Source organism: Chenopodium album, chromosome 23 (assembly GCF_948465745.1).
Source record: "Chenopodium album chromosome 23, dcCheAlbu1.1, whole genome shotgun sequence".
NCBI classification, from domain to species: domain Eukaryota; kingdom Viridiplantae; phylum Streptophyta; class Magnoliopsida; order Caryophyllales; family Amaranthaceae; genus Chenopodium; species Chenopodium album.
In genome coordinates, this window is record NC_137856.1 from 34,918,226 (window position 1) to 34,938,412 (window position 20,187).

At 36.0% G+C, this 20,187-nt stretch overlaps 3 protein-coding genes and 1 pseudogene across 4 annotated transcripts; 1 reads left to right on the plus strand and 3 right to left on the minus strand.

Moving 5' to 3' along the window:
• Positions 1–35: 35 nt before the first annotated feature.
• On the minus strand, positions 36–4,452 carry LOC145607101 (uncharacterized). Of its 2 annotated transcripts, XM_081662866.1 has the most exons (8): positions 4,064–4,452; positions 3,831–3,977; positions 2,790–2,888; positions 1,802–1,993; positions 1,480–1,599; positions 1,068–1,139; positions 605–834; positions 36–509 (listed from the first exon to the last, which is right to left on the minus strand). In XM_081662866.1, the coding sequence occupies exons 1-7, from the start codon at positions 4,322–4,324 to the stop codon at positions 610–612; spliced, it is 1,116 nt and encodes a 371-aa protein (XP_081518992.1). In that variant the 5' UTR covers positions 4,325–4,452; the 3' UTR covers positions 36–509; positions 605–609. The 2 variants fall into 2 exon arrangements, with proteins under 2 accessions (XP_081518992.1, XP_081518991.1); XM_081662865.1 differs by lacking the exon at positions 36–509 and having other exon boundaries at positions 524–834; positions 4,064–4,450.
• Positions 4,453–4,628: 176 nt separating this feature from the next.
• LOC145609311 (AAA-ATPase At2g46620 pseudogene) lies at positions 4,629–6,149 on the minus strand (annotated as a pseudogene).
• Positions 6,150–7,873: 1,724 nt separating this feature from the next.
• LOC145608515 (uncharacterized) lies at positions 7,874–14,933 on the minus strand. The gene is made up of 8 exons (XM_081664130.1): positions 14,428–14,933; positions 13,824–13,955; positions 11,704–11,827; positions 10,637–11,076; positions 10,441–10,517; positions 10,224–10,359; positions 9,170–9,373; positions 7,874–8,381 (listed from the first exon to the last, which is right to left on the minus strand). The coding sequence occupies exons 1-8, from the start codon at positions 14,869–14,871 to the stop codon at positions 8,322–8,324; spliced, it is 1,617 nt and encodes a 538-aa protein (XP_081520256.1). The 5' UTR covers positions 14,872–14,933; the 3' UTR covers positions 7,874–8,321.
• Positions 14,934–16,758: 1,825 nt separating this feature from the next.
• On the plus strand, positions 16,759–19,950 carry LOC145608382 (histone-lysine N-methyltransferase ATXR6-like). The gene is made up of 6 exons (XM_081663995.1): positions 16,759–17,119; positions 17,827–17,907; positions 18,012–18,241; positions 18,862–18,962; positions 19,046–19,258; positions 19,651–19,950. Exons 1-6 carry the CDS (start codon positions 16,843–16,845, stop codon positions 19,808–19,810), a joined length of 1,062 nt encoding a protein of 353 aa, XP_081520121.1. The 5' UTR covers positions 16,759–16,842; the 3' UTR covers positions 19,811–19,950.
• Positions 19,951–20,187: the final 237 nt, after the last annotated feature.

Below are 20,187 nucleotides of genomic sequence, written 5' to 3' on the forward strand. Positions count from 1 at the left end.
TAGACTACCACAACATATAATCAGCTTTGGGAAGAGAATTTGTATATGTTGTGGAAATTTAAAAAAAAATACAGTATAAGTTTAGGATCAGTAAAGAACCAATCACCTTAGCATGGATAAACAAAGATCAAGATTATGTACTTGCCCGATAATGATAAACGATGAAGCCTAATAGGATTTTATATGATAAGAAACTGAAAAAACAAAGGGAAAATAAGGAGTAATTCTCATAAAGATAATTGAATCAAAAGAATTACAAATATAGTTCAATTCCTATGATAAGACAAAATTTTGTTATAAGAGAATCATACCTCCTCTGATCAGTGATTACTTTGACCATCAAGCATTTTAGAATCCAGAAGCTGATAATCTTCGAAGGCTGGGAATGAGTTTGCCTTACATTAGTCTCGCATTCATTGCAATACCAGAATATGAATTCTGTTGACTGATTTGGTTCACAGGAAATTTAAGATGAACAGATCATGCGTACAGGTACTGACTGCATGCCCCTGGACATCTATAAGCTCAAAAATGCCCTATTTCCCCAATCCAGGAAATTTATTTAATGTAAGATATACGTATAGAATTGTCCAGTGGTTTAAACCTGCTTTATGCTTTCAAGGAAGCTCTTGCCATCTCAATAGCACCCTCATAAGTTTGATTTCCACCAATAAATCCACTCATGTGCACAAATACACATCCAGGGATCCCTGCTATCTCCGAGAGTTCTTCACCCTCCAAACCCCTCCAAGGATGAGGCAAGGACTTTCGGCTTTCAAATCTCTCGGGTCCTAAAGCCACTGCCTGCACCCGCCATGAAGTTCGCCTATCATCCTGCGTACAATAAAAAGGAGAGGGTAAGCAAATGTGTACTACGTACTATCATGTTGCTTTTGATTCAGGTATTCAACAAAAGCATTCAGCTAAATTATATCCTACAATTCCTAACACATTCCACCCCCTAGGCCCCAACACTCCTCCATAAAAAAAAGGACAAAGAAGGTTGTATATAGTAATCACATTATTGAGTTGATAACATAAGATTATTAGCCAAATGCTGACATTACCTCATAAATAACGTATTTGATAGAAGTCTCAGCCTTCATTTCCTCCTCAAGCTCAAAGATGTGAAGCTTCCACTGTTCACAAGTCAAAACAAAATTAGGATTTTAGGCAAAAGCAATAACACCTTCTAAGTTCTCTTGTTGGTACCCCTACCGTGTGAAATTACAAAAAAGAAGCAACTTCCTTCTCAATCCTTACACCCTCAAAAAATAAAATAAAATAAATAAAAAACGAAGAAGCCTAGGGCAACTAGGCAAGTTGATAAGTAAGAATGCAACAAGCTACCAAGTACCAATCTTATAATTAATCTGACTTGGTCCTCCAAAAAAAAGGGTGGCAGAAGAAAAGGACAGCAAGTTTGTTAAATTAGAAACCATCAAGGTTTTAATCAATTGTGACAACATGTTCACTTACAGGGCAAGACTTCTTGAGAACTATGATTTCACCACTAGAGTCAATATCTTGCCTTGCTGCAAGACACTCCTGTACAATTGATCTAGCCGGTAACCATGATTTTGCATGAAAATGTATGCTCTGCAACATAGAATATAAGAGCAGAACATAAGAGCAGAATATAAGCAGATGTAAATGAATCCCTGTGTCAGTTTTATCCGGATCAATGGATCATGCATCCACCAATAGTTTCTTATCAGAGTTGTCCCAAAAAAAGGGGGAAAAAAAGAAAAAAAAAAAAAGAAAAAGGAAACGGGTAAAGGAGCAGTTCAGATAGATGCACCTCCAAAAACTCATTCCCAGCCAATGTCATCGCCTTCAAAAAGGCATCATTTTCTCGCTCTGCTGACTGATCAGGATCTGTCCAGCCAAGATTCAGTCTTCCCACTCTAGATGACAAGTATGTGTTAATGACGTATTCTGGTGATATATCTGTTTTGTATTGATTGATTCCATTGTCTACAGCATCAACAGCCTGCAGAATAGTTGTTACATCAAGATATATTATCAATAATATATATCCAATGAAATAAGCAGAAAGTTTGCAAGAAATAAGTGACATAGATTTCATCCCATTTAAACCTTTCCTCTGCCCCTCTCCCTAAAAGTATGAGAAGAGGTTCCAAAAGAGAAGCACAAATCTTGTTGCTAAAGTCTTTGGGACAGGATCCAATGCCCAGATTTAAACTGCCCTTTTGTGAGTCTATGTGAAACCTAAAGAAAAATTAAGTGTTCCTATTTGTGAAGGATCCTGTTTAGCCATAGACAAATAGAGATAGGAACTGTATCATCTCTCGTATTCAGTCATGCCTTGATTATAGTTCCAGCAGGTTATCCTCTCTCAGAGTTCTCCATGTAGATTATCACCTTGCACTCCAATTGTTTTTGAGATACTTGTTTAGATAACTTTATGTTCCTGGAATCCTAGAACATACAGGCATTATGACCTTACTTACCACAAAGCCCCTAATTTCTCTTTCTCTCAGAAAGCCAAATTAATGAACATAGTTACTACAATTTAAGATGAGCCAAATCACTAAGTGGAAGGGTCAAACAAAATTTACTGGCATCTGTCAACTTAGCAGTTATACGACAGTTTTGATTTACTGGCAAAACTTATCAACTACAAGAGTTGTATCAAACATAAAATCATTGAGCATCAGTGAAAATAAAAGACACATTCAGTAAATGCAACAAGTAACACAAGAAGGCATCAAGAAGAACCCTTGAAAGCTATAAACAAAGAGATTTACAATGTGGCATCTGACTACCTCAACAAAATTCTTGTAGATAGCTAGAAACAAGCGATGCACATCTGGGTGTCCCTGATCAAGCTGAAGCTCCTTTGCAATTATCTCCTTTCCATAATGCTAGAAGAGAGAGAGAGAGAGAGAGAGAGAGAGAGAGAGGGGCATCAAATAATCAGTGTATAAAACAGATATCATCAATAATCAGTGTATAAAACCAGATACCTATTACAAGCAACATTCATTATAAGTTCCACAAGACGGGCATCAAATATACAGAGCCTTGCAAGATGAAAATGATCAAAAAAGATGGAAGACCTCATAACCAACAGATAACACATAATGTTTGGATACCTATGCAAATACTCAGGGCACTTTTTCTCAATCTATAACAACTACCTTCAGTTCTTAGCCATTGAAACTTTCAACAATTTCTAAACTTAAATCCATGGTAAATGTGTTAAAAGAAACCATGGGTATATAGCTAAAATAGTGACTCTTGTCACGGGCTCAGGGTCTAGTATACAGACGGAGAATCAAGTTCTCACCTTTTGACCATGAGATTAGGGATTCGATTCTCATCAAACATAAAGGGCTTCTCAGGACCTTCAAACTCACATTCCAATGTCTAGGCTACAGTTCCCCTATGAAATTAATATTTCCTAATCCTTCCCTCAGTTCCACAACAGGCAGATTTCAAGACCTATATTCCTACAACATCAACATTATCACTCCAATGCCTATAAAGATAATCTTTCCCTAGTTGGGGTAAAGGAGGTTATATTAATGCACTCTTATGTCTACGATAAGTCGATAACAAAGAAGCTATAATCAAACGATGAACCAATACATAATTTCCATCAGCAAGCACAACATTCCCAATAATTAGGATAATAAATCACTCCATTGTAATCTCTAAGCCCACTAAGAATTCACATAGCCAAACCCATTAACCCAACAATATAAAGTGTAAAAGCAATTAGAAATTAGCTATCTAAAACTCAAACAAGCAAGAAAAACCTCAAAAAACGAAGATATGAGTCAAAGTGACATTTCGTCGAACACCTTGTAGACAAGCCCAGCACTACTAAGTTTAGTTCCAAACCCATGACCAAAAACCTCATCAAAACCCTTCTGATGATGATCATAACGGTCACGAGTCGGATCATATACTCCTCCAACATCTAGCACCGCATCCAACGAATCCAGCACCTACCCAATAATCCACAAAAAAAAATGTCAATAATTTCAAATAAATTGTGCAAAATTGAGAGGAGAGAGAAAAAGGGTATTAAAACCTGAAGGTCTCGAGTTCGAATGACCTGAGAATCAGCGAATTTGGAGGTGCGACGAAGGAGAAAACAGCCAAGAGCTTCGTCGCAGTGAAAGCTGCCATTGTGCGTTCCTACGCTCTTTGGAAGGTGGGTAGTGGAGGAGAGAGAATGAGAAGAAAATGGGTTGTATAAGGTCGTTGTAAAGGGTGAAATGGTGGATTTTGGCTTGTGAAGAAGAAAATTTAGGTTGGAACTCCATAGTCGTAGACGCAGTGTTGTCGCCATTGTTAATTTGTTAGAGATGATGGATATCTTTAAAAGAAGGCGGGAGGAAAAAGAGCGCGCCTGTTGATGTTTATATTAGCGTTTTGGGGCAAATACGGAGCGCTGGTTAGTTACAACGGTGTGTTGTCCTAGGTTAACGCTTAAGAGTAGAGGGGATTTCTTAACCACATTAAATGATTAAACACAATAAATTCATATAGCTTGTATCATGAATACAAGATTTTGCATTATATATACCATAGAAAAGAAGTATAATTCTTTTACTAACAAAGACGCATCATTATAAATTTATTTGGAGTCATGGTATACAATAACATTAAGGGGTATTTACATTGTAAACAATTGTACCATATAAAACAATAAACAAATTTATAAATATACTCAAAGTTTAACTTAAATCTAAAGATTCTCTCCTACTATTTTTCAATCTTAATCTTCCATACATTTTCTGAATTTCCCTTATCGCATAATAACCATCTCGCTTAGCTTTTGAGTCTGGTACATCTAAATCCTCTAAAACTTGATCGCTACCAGTCCTATTTAGTTGTTGTTCAACACTAGTTAGTTGTTTACCGTCTTCACTTTGCAATGCCTTAATTATCGTCTTTATAGCCCTAGTAGGAGACATCCGATTCGATATCATAATCTCACTAATCTCAGCCGGGCTTAACCGCGACCCGTTTTGTTGAAACAAGTCCTCCACTTGACCAAATAGCTTGTGATCTTTACAACCCAAGTGACTCAAAGCCAAAGCCTTAAACCCATTAAAGTCACAAAATGGGAAGTGAATATGCACATCAACTCTACCTGGCCTTAAAACCAAAGGGTCAATATGATCTTTACAATTCATGGTAAAAACCATCACTCTCTCTTCACCACAACTTGATACAACACCATCCATAAAATTCAAGACTTTAGATAAACTAATCCCATTCGATTCACCCATCATAAACCAATCCAAATTCTCGATCAAGATCAATGATTTTCTTGTAGTTTGCAACAAGAGCATCTTCAAATCCGAGCAATCCGATGGCTTAGAAAGATCGATATCATAAAGATCATACGACAGAAACTTTGCCATCGCGGCTGCAAAGCTAGACTTGCCCGTACCAGGACCTCCATATAGCAAGTAGCTACGTCTCCAAACACGTCCAATTTTGTTGTAATACTGCTTAGACTTCAAAAACAACTCAAGACCATTCTTAACCTTAGTCTTAACATCATCATCTAAGACTATATTATCAAACGACGATGGATGAACAAAAGGAAACGATCTCCACAACGGATTATTAAGCCCATCAACACACGAAGAACGATTGATATAAACTCGTAACTCCTTTTTCTTCTGCTCAATCTCATCAACCACCTTGTAAATATGTTGAATGTAAGGAACCAAAATCCTCTTCTTATCTTTAGCCTTAATCTTCAGCACAACCTCACCACCATGATCATTATCGCGTTTTTTATTATACATCCAAATAACTTGTGCATGTAAAAACGTATCCAAAACATATCCATTAGAGTCTAAGGACACAAGAATATCACCCAGTTTATCTCCTGAATAAAGAGCAGCAAAATCCGAATCCTCCAAAGAAGGCAAAGATTTTATGTAAGTAAAGATTTTTCGAAACAATGGATTTTCTTGAAAATCATCATTATATTGAAGGATTTTGTATTGATTATAGATATGAAATTGGTTTACTAAGATAGTAAAACACCTACTAATGATACAAAAAAGAGAAGTAAGATACAACAAACGAACAAATAAAATTGTGATTACTAATGAAATTAGTAACCATACTAAGAATGAGAATTCAGGGATCATATTTTTTGAGAATAAAAAAACTATAGATTATACATAAGGTACAGAATTTATATATAGTTAAACCATACGAAGGCGGTCACGAAAGGGAATTGAATAGATGAAAACATATACATATATAGAATTAGTCAAAGACATGAGAAGTAGCTGTAAAAGTATGACTAATACGGAGTATAAGATAGCATATAAATTGACGTAGATTTTGCTGAAAATGATAACTTTATTCAAAGTTGAGCAATTTTAGAGTGAAAAGGAGATTATTATTATTCTATCTTTGAATGAATATAATGGTGAAGGCTTAAAAGAGTTAGGCTATGACAATGAATTGAAGAAAAAAAGATTGAAGAGAGTGTTTGATGGGATAATTTTGACTCCGTGTGTTGGGGATTAGTCATAGATGTCTCTGTTTGACACTTGAAGGCTGAAACTTTGCCTTTTGCTTAGGGTGGTAGTTTCCTAGGAAAAGGAATTGCAACTCATCTATGAAAGTTGGTCGTTGAAAATCTGGGAGTTTATAAAGTGCCATATAAGAAAAGTTATTTCGACTAATGAAAAAATAGATTTTTATTTTATTTTTATAATTAAAATATTCAATCAAGTAAAACTCACGAATTATATTTAAAATTTAAATATGATTTAAACGTAATCATATAATATATAATATATAAAGGTAAACTTTTAGCCAGGTCACGAGATATTGACACTTGGCAGTCCAACTTTTCGCCAAGTGTCGTGCCAATGAGACATGTAGGATTTATTTGATTTTTTTTATTGTAAAATAAGATTTAAAAAAAAATTTATTTAGAGTTTAATTTTCAATAAAATTTGAATAGATTTAATTAATAATATAAAAAAGTTATTTTAGAGGTTTATTTTCATTAAACTTTGATTTGGAATTTTATTTCTAACAAAATACCAATATTTTTCCTTTGAAAAAAACCAATGTTTTTAATACAAAATGGTGAATTCAGAGAGGTACAAAAGGCAAAAATAATAAACCAAAGACACATGTTATTATATATAATCGTTCTCTTAATTAAGTCTTTACATGCAACTAGTGTTTCCTTAGATGTTCAAAAAATGAAAAGAGAGTACAACTTTAGACAACCATTTTTTTTAGTTCGTTGTACAAAAGTACTTCTAGGTTTTTTAGATTGTCAAGTGATTATTAATCAATAAAATACCCATAAACGGACAAATATGATTGTCAAGTGATTATTAATCCATGAGGAAAAAAATTCATATAACATATATAATTTAGATAAAAAGTTCTATTTTAAAATTCATTAAGCAACCCGGGCATCGCACGGGCACAAAACTAGTTTAGTATCTAAAATTATTTTTAAAACAGGAAATAATCTTTTGAAATTAAATTTTATTTAAAAATCCAATGAATAAGATAAAGTTTTTAAACTTACATGATAAAATTTATTTTTTCCAACACGGATTTATTGAAAATTTTATAGAAATAGTTTTCTTTACGTATAATAAGGATACAATTACAGAGGTAAACAAAAGAGCGTGACTCTGGAGGCTCGGACCAATCTGTCCAGAATTTGAGCTTGAATTGCCCGATTGGCCAAAAACCCGGAAGTTGGGGTGTGAGTCCGTGTGACCCAATATCCCTACATAATTTGACCTGATCTGAACACCAACTCCCCACCCCCCCCCCCCCCCCCAACCGACTCTTTCTACTGTTATAACTTATAAGGTTTGCTCTCGTAATCTCTTCAAATGAATTTCACTTATAACATAATAAAATAGGCTCATAAGACATAAGCACATTTAGTTCTACGAACAAAAGAATTTAGAAGGTGACAAAGATAATCTCAAAATCATGCCACCCACATAGGGTCATCTACATTCGTACATAAGTATAAAACTATTATACACTTATGGGAAGTATACTGCCATAAATTTTCAGTCAAATTCACAAATGCCTCAACTAAGTAAAAGGTGTCACATCGTCAATGCAGAACTAGGTAGAAAGATCATACCCTCAACCGGAATATCCAACTTTTTGCAGAACATTTGATTTTTCTACAACGCTGCATAGACAGCCAACAGAGCATATGAACACAAGAAAGACATAAGCTTCAAGAATTTGACTCCCAAAAATACAGTCAGTTTTGATAGGCAATGCCAGCTTCGCTCGAAGAATGAGGAGGCAGTGGATTATTCATTCAAGCTACAGATGTTGACGAATTTCTGGACTGCATTATGATACTGTGTTCCCTGTGATTAAGGTTTAAATTTTCAAATGTTCAAGAATAATCCCAAAGAAAGCAAATTAGGCAGGGTTCTAGTGACTATAAATCCAATGAGAAATTTCATAAACATATACTACTATGAATTGACCAAACTTCTCAGAAGATTACGAAGTATTACTAAAAGATGATTTTTCATGCAATACTATAGCCTCCATTATTATTCCCACAAAAAAGAAGCCTACAGCATATTCTTCAACTTCTATGCAAAAACTTTATTCTCTTTTATTTAACAGATAGACGCCTGGTGTTCAAACATTTACATAAAGTTAAGACTTCAGAATCCTAATCAATTACCTATATAAAAAAGCATCTCATGAGTAGATTAAATGCATATATTTACTTTAAGGCAGGACTGCAAGAGCCTATGCCACTAATATGATACTCCCTGCATAATGGTTTTTATGGCAGACAAATGTGCCTCAAATAAAGCATCAAATCAATATCATCTCCCAATTAATTAAAAGCAATTCAACAATACAAGATGCATTGCGAATTCATTTACTCCCTCCATCTGAAAATCACATATGCAATTTTAAATTTCCAAAAAAAGTCCACTTCTCCTAAAATAAGAGTATTGGTTTATGACTGGATTTGCTAAAATATCCCTACTTGATTAAGTTATTGAGAGAAACTAATATATTAATGTTATAACAGCATTTAGTCATATCATTAATAATGAAGGGTTAGGTATAGAAGGAAGTTCATATGACTAACATTGTCAAACGTACTAAGAAGCAGATTGCAGATACATACCTCCCAATATAGCTGATTGCAGTCCATGCATTGCCAGAATTCTAAATTCTTGTTGAACAAGCAATTAGGTATCTTCTGAAAACCTTTGGCAGCTTCGACAGCTTCTTCTGTTGACAATGGTTTTTGGATAAACCTGCCATTGCATTTCGTGCACCTTGACATAAGCCGGTCCTCAGAAATCTTTAGCTGGAATGTCTGAATAACCTGGGTAAACACCTCACTATCAGGCTCCAAAAAATATGGTTCCATTCTCGATATTAGCACAAACAGGCCCAGCACTAATATATAGGTTGATGGAAGAGGTAGCATTCTAGACTCCTATCTAATGTTGGAAGGAAGGAAGATCAACCATTCTTTTAAAATCTCAGCATTGCCAAAAACCATTCTTGGCAAGTACACATGCTGGTACCACTAGTCCACTAGACTAGTACTGTAAAAAATCTTGAGTTATGCTTCTTCCATTTCTAATACCAAAGAGGAGTAAGTTTTGCAACTGATAATTGCAAAAATTAAGGGATAAAAGGTAGACACATAATGACCCGCAATTAACCACATGCTCAATATTTACAACTAGAGGTGAGGAGTAGGTTTTCAGATCAGATTTGGGTAGGCTCCATCTGGTTTGGATCATATTTGGTTGGTGTTTTATTCACTGATTTAGATAGGTCTTGGACCTAATCGGGTCATATACAGATCAATTATCAGTTTATCAACTGATTTGTTAAGATAAATCAATCGAATAGTTAAATTAATTTTCGTGACTGTCAGCTTGGGCTGAGTTGATTTCGATTCTAATCATATATTGGATAGGGTAATTTGATTTGGGTACAAATCAGAAGCTAAACTTTAGTGTATGAAAGTTGAAAAACAAGTTGAACATAGACAAGTAGACAATCATAACCATCCTTCATTGTTCAACAAGCACTCATCCTCAGTAACCAATAAGTGCAATTTGCAACCGAGAAAGGAATAGTTTGATTCTACTTTCAAGCATAACATAGATATATCCAACTTGAATATACTTACAAAAATACAAAGTCAGATCATGTGTTACCTCAAGTAGCTGTTCATTCTTGAGAAGGCTCTTCACTCTGTATATTTGATTTCCTAACAAATAGTCATGCCTCAACAATTTGGCATCCCGAGTCAAGATCACCCTTTTCTCCTTCTGTGCCTGTTCTATTAGCTCCCTGGAAAAGATGAGAACAATGATTATCAATCAGAACTACGCATGGAACATTCAAGTACAGCATCTAAAAGCTAACTTTTACCTGCTCTCAGGCTTCTTTGAGTAGGGAGTTGCGGCATCAATTCCTACACAACGTAAATGTTTTGCCAATCCTTCAATCTGGAAATAATCAGCTTGTTATATGCATACACAAGCCATTTAACATTAGCTAAGTTATCTAGCCACTTTAAAATTCAAGATAAACAGCACAAAATAACAATAAAAATAAATCAACTTACCATCACATCACAAAGAAACTTTGGGTATCCATCACCCCCATTTAATGACTCCCATGGTGGAGGGCCTTGCCAATCGTCATCAGCACCTCTATGTTTTCCATTTAAACTTGACTTAGGCTGTTTTTTACCCTTCTTTTTAGAGGTTTTAGGTTTTCTATCTGTCTCATTCAGTAAAATCTTACTACCATAGTTGGAAACAATTCTTGAAAGGGACTTGTCAAAGGGTATGGTCTGACTGCTTAATGTGTCAGAAACAACCATGTCCATGGAAATTTCACTTTTGAAAAATTCAGTAGCTGTTGTTGCTCCAACGATACTTGAAGCCTCGCCAACTCGACTACGTACTATTCTCTCACAAGCAGTTGGCCTCTCGAGAACTTCTTTCAATCCAAGACTTAAACTAGGTAAACCAAGCACATCAACATCACTTGCAAAGTTCCCTGTTGTAGAACCAACAGAAGGATTACACAATGCCACCTAGTGCCCTTCTTTCAAATAGAAAATTCACACTAGCAAAGCACACTTCATACAGTATCTGGTAGATAATTAGAACTAATAACACGCACAGACAAAATAAATTTATAGCAGGCAAAGTCTTCTGTGTTAACATGGTGTATGTATCTACATTCATAACATGGCAAATGCAAGGAGTGAACAATCAGAAATTCATATTAAACACTTTCACAAAAGATATGCTATCCAGATGATTGTCCCTTGACCTCAAGCTCCAAGCCTTTCCCACTGCATAACTGCTAATCTGACCAAAACATAAGATACCTCAACCTGTTTAAGGGAAAAAACCAGGCAGTGGAATTCTGCAATCATTGCACAACTCTAGGCCAAGCAAGACCAAATTTCCAATTTATTAAGTTATGTGTACAGCTTTCATGGTCAAAACTAGAGCAAAAGAATAAACTCTAAAGCATTTTATTGAAGCTTCTGAAAGGCTGCATTGGGGAATTCTGAATTAAAATGAATATATAAATGTTGAGCACTAAATAAGGTGAAAGTTATCCAAAACAGAAGTTACAAAGATTAAGAAGAATCAAGTACCAGGCTTGACGGACCTTCTTTGTCAACCTTGAGTTGGAAAATAGAAAATATCTCAAGTAGACAGTGAGCATCAATTGCTGAATAGATTTTTTGCTCCTCTGTAAGGGGGCGTTGAGACCAATCACTGCATTGAAGCTCCTGATATAGATGAAAGCAAACTATGAAGCTACCTTCATTACCAAAAACTCTTAACATCTACTGCTTACAAACAAATAAAGGCACTTGGAGAAAGAGTGTTGATGTGGTGAGTGATGTAAGAAAAAGGTGAACAAAGTAAAAGAGACTGTGAAAAGGTGTAAAACATTGTATGGTAAGAGGGGTAAAGCAGTAAAAGTGGTTTGCCAAATATGGAGTAAAGTGAAGTGTTACAAACTTTATAATATGTAAAGTGTTAAAAACTTTCGAAAACGAAAGGAATATGTGACAAACTCCAATTATTACTTTGGCAAGATGTCTATACAATATATTATCCCAGATTAATTTTCATGTACTACGTATATACTCCCTCCGTCGCACAATAGAGTTCCTGTTTTCCTATTTTGGAGACCTAAAATGTTGTTCCTGTTTCTATTTTTAAATAGTATGTAAAGACCATTATACCCTTATTTTTTAACTTTATTCATTGTACTTCTTAAATTATTCTTGAATTTTGCACATGACTTGTACTTTTATCTATTTTCTCTCTCTAACTTTTGTCTATAATTGCGCTTTTCACTTTTTTAATGTATTTCAGTCACTTTCTCCTCTCATTTCTTAAATACCATGAAAAAACACAAACAGAAACTATATATTGGGACGGAGGGAGCATAATTATATAGACACGGACAGATTTTCTTTCCTAAACACCCATAACTGCATATGAGGATAATATATACTAAACTGAACCTGATTGAGATGTTGAATTATACTTAATGGAGGTGGAGAGCTGAAGTGAACTGAATGAAGCTTAATAGGTCTTAACTAAACTGAGATTCTGAAAAATTAAGTCCAAATAATTGGGACTTAAGGGACTTATCTCATGGCTGAACATGACAATTGGATAATAGATAGCCTATAGGACAATGAGTATCAACTGATTCAACTCTAAGGACCAATTTATTCAATGCAAACACACATGAACAACGGTTGCAATAATCAGATTTCCCATCTAGAGTTTTCCAAGCACAACAACAAAGAATCGAAATATTTCAATTCACACCTAGATAAACCAGATGAGAAAAAAGGGAAAAGAAGACTAAACCCATCCAAAAAAAATAAACTAAACAAACTAGAACACTATTAAGATAACCAAAGTGGCCCATTTCAAACTATCAAAATATCCAACAAAATGAGAGTCCCTAGGAGCAGTGTTGTCAAAACCAGAATGCAAGCAAAAGGAGACTCAAATCCACTTAACCCCACACCCCATCGCCAGGAAATAAAGAGAGAAATAACAGAAGCCATTTCCTTTTAAGGTGTAATACCAGTGGATGGTCCTGAATCTCCTGATTCCTGAGTTGAACTTCGAAGAGCATAATCTAGAACAACAGCAGGGGCTTGGCACCATGGTTGGTAGTATGTCATGACGAAGGCTAAGACCCATTTAACCATGAATTCACCAACATAAACCAAAAGGGAAAGAAAAAGAAAAAAAAAAAAATCAAAGGCTCCACTATTTTTAGCACTCATGATCATTGTGCTCGGTAAGATAAAATAAAGATGAACAAAGAAATGGGACACACATTCTAGCAGTTCACCAATAAAAGTGGGCTATGTCTACAGGAAGAGACGATAATTTCACAATGGACCGATACAATTTCATAGCGAACCCTAACACGTTAACTAGATTCACAACATCTCAAGATTATCAACATTGATGCAAATTCACTATGGTTGAAGAATAGTCGATAAATCAAGCAAGTTCCAGACTATAAAAGCACATAATCCAGATTACATATTGTTGGAGTAAAGAGAGGGAAGGTGCATTGAGTTAAGAGTTCTCAAGTCAGCGATGCCTATCATGACACACTGGTTTTTCTTTGATCAATTCCTTATACACATTATCTTTTGTAGCCTTGAAAACTCTTTATATACAACACATATCACATATGACTATCCGCCTATGTATCACAAATTCACAATTAACAAAGCTCACCTTGGAAAGAGAAACTCCCAACAATTCCTCACAAATGGCTGCCAAACTCTTGCTATTCTTTCCTATTTTTCTTCCAATTTGCCTTCTTTGTAAGTGATGATATATGCTAGAAATGTCGATAAACGGTTCAACCTAAACAAACGAATACACTAGTAAACAATAGGGAAAATATATTACACAAACCTAAAATGTCACTCAAACACATAAACAAAAATGTCATTTATTTACAAAAATGTCACATAAACCGCTTTTATTGAAAAAGTTGTTGGTTTATTTACAAAAAGTCATGTGATAAACAAATTTTGTGTATCTCAGAGATTAACTTGTATTTACCCATTTATTATTTCAAGCAAAAAAAACATAACTATGCAATAATACGTAGAAAAATTATTAAACAACATTTCAAGATAACCATAACAAAATAAAGAAGCAAGCTTTCAACAACAAATCTAAATTACAGAAATAATCAAACATGAAAACTAAAGATGAACCTATATCATTTCAATAAGCAAACAATACAATAAACATCGCAAATATGAGCATTAAGGATAATTATAACTGAATTTAGAAGAAATCCAACAAAATTAATGAAAAATAATCATACCAAATCAAACCCAGGTTCAAAACCATTCGAACAAAAAGTAGAAGACAAATACACCAAATCCTGCTTAAACCGAAACCCCAATTTCAAAACATTTTGATCAACAAACATCTGCTTCAATTCCTCATAAATTGAACCAAAAGGCAATGATTGCAAGTCAACAAGAAACACGACCGAGTCATCCTGGTGATTCAACTGGGTCAACCCGGCCGAATCGGGTGGAAATTGAACGAGTCGGCAAGCGAGTTGGAGGAGAGACACGGTCGGGAAAGTGCGGTCCTGGTTGGAGTCGGGTTGTTGGGTGGTTTGGGTGCGAACTGGCTTCCATTCTGCGTCGAGTGCGACGAGTGAAGAGTGGGTTAGTGCCCAATTTAGGAGGGTGAACTCGGGCGAGTCGGTGGTTGAGACCCAGTGTATTGTTAGTGGTTTCGGGTATGTGCTTTCCATTTGAGTTATTGAGAAAATAGTTTGACGTGAGGGGTTATCATACCACAAATGGATACCCCCTAAATTACAAAGGTTGTGCATTAGTGATTTAGTGAGTCGGTGTACCAATGTATGGACATGGTTATGAACTGAGGTTAGATAACTTTTACGAGTGGCGAGTGCTAATTACTACTCTCTCCGTTCCCGAAAGAATAAACCATTTGGCCTAATTTGAATCTCAAAAAGAATACTCATTAACATTAAAATATCCACCAATTTACAACAATATTTGTGCAAAATTAGCTTCCCCATATAAAATTTTGTTTTTCCACGTACTTTTATTACTATTTCTCTCTACTCTTTTATAAACCTCATGTAAATTTATTTTTCCAATGTACTTTTACTTCTTTCTATTTAACTTTAGGAAAATTTCACATTTGCTACCAGGGAAAGGACCCTAATTCACATTTGCTACCCCTTTAATTTTTATTTTATATTACTACCACCTAAATCAACGTTTTTTAAAAATCACTACCACTTAACACTTTCCGTTACAATTTCCGTTAGTGACATCAACCACCCTCACTGCCACCCCTCCCTCCTCAGACACCCTCACTACCTCCCTGTTTGCCACCTTCGACCACCATCCACCCTTCCCCCACCCAAAACAGCCACCCCCAACCCTTAAACACCAACCCCAACATCACCCCAACTGGAAATAGAGCCGGAAACGGCCGATTTCCCTTTCCCCCAACCTGAATCGAGCAAAAAACGATCGATTTCCCCCACCCCAACCTGAATCGAGCCGGAAACGAAACCCTAAATTCAATTTGGGTGATTTTGGAGTGGTGGACGAGTGGTTTAGGGTTTGTGAAGGCCGAGAACAGTAGGGGAAGGGGAGGGGGGTCGATTCGGTGGGGGAACGGGGCTGGCAGGGGCGGATTCCGGTGGGGGGAAGGGGAAAGGGGTGGTGTTGGTTCGGGGTGGGGATCAACGGGAAATGGAAGGGGGGGGTTCGTTTGGCTGCGTAGGAGTGGGTGAAAGGGTTGGGGGTGGGTATGCGCCGGCCGCCGGCAGGGGGAGGGCAGGGTGGTGGTGGTTGAGGGGAGGGGAGGGGTGGCAGGGTAGGGGGGTGGTTTATATATTTTTTTATTTTTCAATTAATTTTTTATATTTTAATTAATTTTTTTATTTTTTTTTAAAACGGATTCCGTTAAGTGGTAGTGATTTTTAAAAAACGGTGATTTAGGTGGTAGTAATATAAAATAAAAAATTAAAGCGGTAGCAAATGTGAATTAGGGTCCTTTCCCTAGTAGCAAATGTGAAAATTTCCTTAACTTTATTAATACCCGCAAAATCAACCCAAATGAGTCGTTCTTTCGGGGACGAAGGGAGTAGTTGGTTTTGTTAAGGTGATTGCATTTGGATTTAGGGGATATTTGATCAAAAAGTGTTATGGGTTTAAGAATGAAATTAGAATTATATGAGATGGGAACTTGATTTTTAATCTGTAGTTTCTTGTAATTGAATGTTGTTTGGGAGTGAATTTTGTCCTTATTTGATGCCTAGTGGTATGTTATCAGCCATATCCACCCCTTGGTTTCTAAATCATTTTTAGATTTGGGTTTCATACCCAGATACACCAAACAAAAGGCTTCAAATGATACACTTGGGACTTGTTTTGATTGACTGAATTGAACTGATTAGAGCAGAAATATTTTATGAGAGAATGACATTAAGATAAGAATTTAACTTAACTTATTGAAACTGAACTGAACAGATCCTGATTGGACAAACTTATTTGCCCAATTCAGATGCTCAACAGTCCTCTTCTCAAAAGTCAAAAGCACCATTACCGCCAAAATTCTCTCACGAATATACCGCCAAACCAAAACAATCTCCCGCCAACACCTTCACCCCCCTCTTATACCCCCAACAACACCAGCAACTTCACTGTTCTCCCCTTTTCTACTTTCTCTCTCCTCCAATTCCATGGCTTCCGTAGCTCTTCGACGAAGAACCCGAGCTCCAGAACCCGTCTATAAACCCCCTTCACCATCACCAGAATCTGAATCCGAGTCAGAGTCAGATTTAGACTTTGAGGATGTGAGCTGCGAAGAGTGTGGATCTGGGAAGAATGCTCCTGATTTATTGCTCTGCGACGGTTGCGATAAAGGGTACCATTTGTATTGTCTTAAACCCATTCTTGTTGCTGTTCCTAAAGGTTCCTGGTTTTGCCCAATTTGTTCTGGTGGCAAGAAGCTCAAGAGTATGTTTCTGGGTTCTCTTTATTTTGCATTAATTTTATCTGATATTTTGTGGGTTTTTGTTTTCTCATTATGAATCGCCATTTTACATTACATTCAGCTAGAAATTTGTGGGGTTTGGATCTGAAGTAATTGTTGATTAGTGAAGTTTGTTGGATTTGCATGTTTATCTATTGTCCTGTTCTTCTGGGGTTTGCTTTAATTAGGTTATAATTAGTTGATAGTTGATTTATTTTTGGGTTTTGTTGATGTGGTGCAACAGCAAAACATTGTAAAAAAATGATGAAATTAGGGTTTGTCCTATTTTAAGAATTGGTCTAAATTTGGAGGAGAATGTGAATGAAAGGGTTTATTGCTTCAAATTGGTGTGGGGTTTGAGTAGTGCATTGCTGGGAAATGTTGTGAGGTATGACATATTGCAAATGTTAGAAGTTGAATACTTTGCATGTCAAAAAAAAAAATTGGTTGACGATCCTGTAAAGGGTTCCAATGCTTGTGAAAATCGATTGTCGGATTTATTAATTGTCTTTTGTTGGATAGTTGCTAGCATTACGGTTTTGCTCATCCAAATGTTCGATGATTTTTATGTTGTTTATGCTGAACTTTAGATTTTCTTACTGTGATGTTTGATGCTCTTGTTGGAACATGTTTTTAGTTGTAACAAGTTTGCATTTCAGCTTCTTATACTGAGTTCTCTTCCTTTGGGCAGCATTTCCTTTGGTGCAGACTAAAATTGTTGACTTCTTCAGAATACAAAAGTCACCTGTAGAAGACGAAAAGCCAATGGCAGGTAGATGCCTAAAACCGGTCTTTCTAGCACTCCATTTTTCAACCCTTATGTCTATTGGTATAGAATGTGGTGACTGATTATAAAAGTTTTCTAATTGATTATAGATTCTCGCAAAAGAAAGAAGCGCTCGAGTAGCTTTGTGGTGTCAAAAAAGAGCAGGAAATTGTTGCCCTTCAACCCAACTGAAGATCCTAATCGGAGATTGGAGCAGATGGCATCTTTAGCTACTGCGTTGATGGCAACTGGGACAGAATTTAGCAATGAGCTCACTTATGTCCCAGGCATGGCTCCTAGATCAGCAAATTGTGCTGCTTTAGAGGATGGAGGAATGCAGGTAATGCATGGATGCTGGCTGTTCATTTTTTTTATGTACTATTGCAAATTAAATAATCTATGAGATATGCATTAGTAAGAGAAATGTCATTGTTTGTTGAATTCATGTTGTTATGGTGCCAGACATGTGAGCTTTTTACTAGTATGTCAGGTTTGATATGTTTCATTTCATTGATGGTCAAGTATTCGGTTAATAGTGCATGAACTACAACTAATTCATGTTGAGTTCTGGTATATGTTTCCCAAGTTGAACTAAATCTAGTGATACTTCAACTCAGTGCATAACAAACAATGATATGCAGACTGAAATCCTATAGCATTCTCATCTAAATTTATTAGGCAAGAGTTTTTGTTCCAGGTTTGGGCATCAGTAGGCCTTAAAACTCTTAAAGTCTAATTGTGAGAACCATCCAAGTACATATTGCCAGTCTGATCCCTATAGTTGTTCAGCCAGTAAGGATCTTTTGTAGGATAGTTCATACGTACATATTTACTTGTTTGATATCTTAACATGGTAGATTCTTACGCTTGACATTAATCAAGCATGGTTTTGCTGCCATTGTTATCATTGTTGTAATCTAAGTGGTTTCCCTGATCAATGTGAATTTCCAATTGGTTTAGGTCATGTCAAAAGAAGACACCGAAACCTTGCATCTGTGCAAGAAAATGATGGAAAGAGGGGATTGGCCTCCCCTTCTAGTTGTCTTTGACACTAAAGAAGGGTAAGTAGACCTGTTAAAATTTTAGACTTGCACACCGGGGCAGAAAAGCAGGATCAACTAACAGTTGATATTTAATCAAACAGGTTCACTGTACAGGCAGATAAATCCATTAGGGACTTGACAATTATCACAGAATATGTTGGAGATGTTGATTACCTACGGAACCGTGAAAGTGATGATGGGGATAGCATTATGACATTACTTTCAGCTAGTAATCCTTCACAAAGCCTCGTAGTCTGCCCTGACAAGCGCAGCAACATTGCACGCTTTATCAATGGCATCAACAACTACACTCCGTAAGCTCTCTTCTTTTTCTTAATTGCGGCCCTTCTTGAACTGTATTCTTCATATATACATGTACATATTGTAAATAAGCAATTCTAATTAACTGTATTTTTCATATATACAAATCGCCTACTGTAAAATGAAGTCACTTAGTCAGTTGGTTGAAGGAAAATATTTTGAACTGAGTTTTTTTTCTCAACGGAGAGTGAATATCGAATGGAGTTCCTGACAGAAACTAAATTTCGCCCTTGGGAGAAGCCGGTATCCTAGAAAGGATTTTGCTTCCCTCCCAATTACTGCAGCCTTCATTCAAAAACCGTTTCCACTTAGTTCAACTATATGATTTGGTATTAAGACTTGTATAATGGCTTGAGTAACCAGTTTGTACTTGTTTTTAATGCAGGGAGGGGAAGAAGAAGCAGAACTTGAAGTGTGTAAGATATGATGTCGGTGGTGAATGTAGAGTTTTGCTAATTGCAAATAGGGATATACGTAAAGGAGAGAGGCTCTATTATGACTATAATGGACTTGAGAATGAATACCCAACTGAGCATTTTGTATAACATCTCCCTTGTTACTATCATACCTAAACATAGAGATGGATTGAATTACTTCTGACCTTGAGCGGTTGAGCCCCATTTTTGGCTTCCCTGATATGCCGAGTACAATCTGTAAGCTGTATACGTAGTCCTTCGGTGTCTTCTGCATGTCAGTTCATACTTCATAATGTAGAATTGTATTTCTTCTTGAGCAAATTCTAATGATCAAAGTTAATTGCCGATGCATACTACAGTATTTTTTTTTATCCTTTTTTAAAAAAATAAAATTGTAAATGAGCTAAATTAAGCTAAAGCTCCAAAAAAAAGTTACATAAGTTTTGACAATCTTAAGGTTGCATTTCTCGTTTGAAAATTGAGATCAATTCCATACACAAAACAGA

Excerpts from the sequence above, each read along its gene's own strand:
- LOC145607101 (XM_081662866.1), bottom strand. The coding sequence starts at position 4,324 with ATGGCGACAACACTGCGTCTACGACTATGGAGTTCCAACCTAAATTTT. Across the intron at positions 1,994-2,789 it reads TCTACAAGAATTTTGTTGAG|GCTGTTGATGCTGTAGACAA; the intron begins GTAGTCAGATGC and ends ACTATTCTGCAG. Across the intron at positions 1,140-1,479 it reads TTCTCAAGAAGTCTTGCCCT|TGGAAGCTTCACATCTTTGA; the intron begins GTAAGTGAACAT and ends ACTTGTGAACAG.
- LOC145608382 (XM_081663995.1), top strand. The coding sequence starts at position 16,843 with ATGGCTTCCGTAGCTCTTCGACGAAGAACCCGAGCTCCAGAACCCGTC. Across the intron at positions 18,242-18,861 it reads TAGAGGATGGAGGAATGCAG|GTCATGTCAAAAGAAGACAC; the intron begins GTAATGCATGGA and ends CAATTGGTTTAG. Across the intron at positions 18,963-19,045 it reads GTCTTTGACACTAAAGAAGG|GTTCACTGTACAGGCAGATA; the intron begins GTAAGTAGACCT and ends TTAATCAAACAG.
- LOC145608515 (XM_081664130.1), bottom strand. The coding sequence starts at position 14,871 with ATGGAAAGCACATACCCGAAACCACTAACAATACACTGGGTCTCAACC. Across the intron at positions 13,956-14,427 it reads TTGAACCTGGGTTTGATTTG|GTTGAACCGTTTATCGACAT; the intron begins GTATGATTATTT and ends TCGTTTGTTTAG. Across the intron at positions 11,077-11,703 it reads ACTCAAGGTTGACAAAGAAG|GGAACTTTGCAAGTGATGTT; the intron begins GTCCGTCAAGCC and ends GTTCTACAACAG.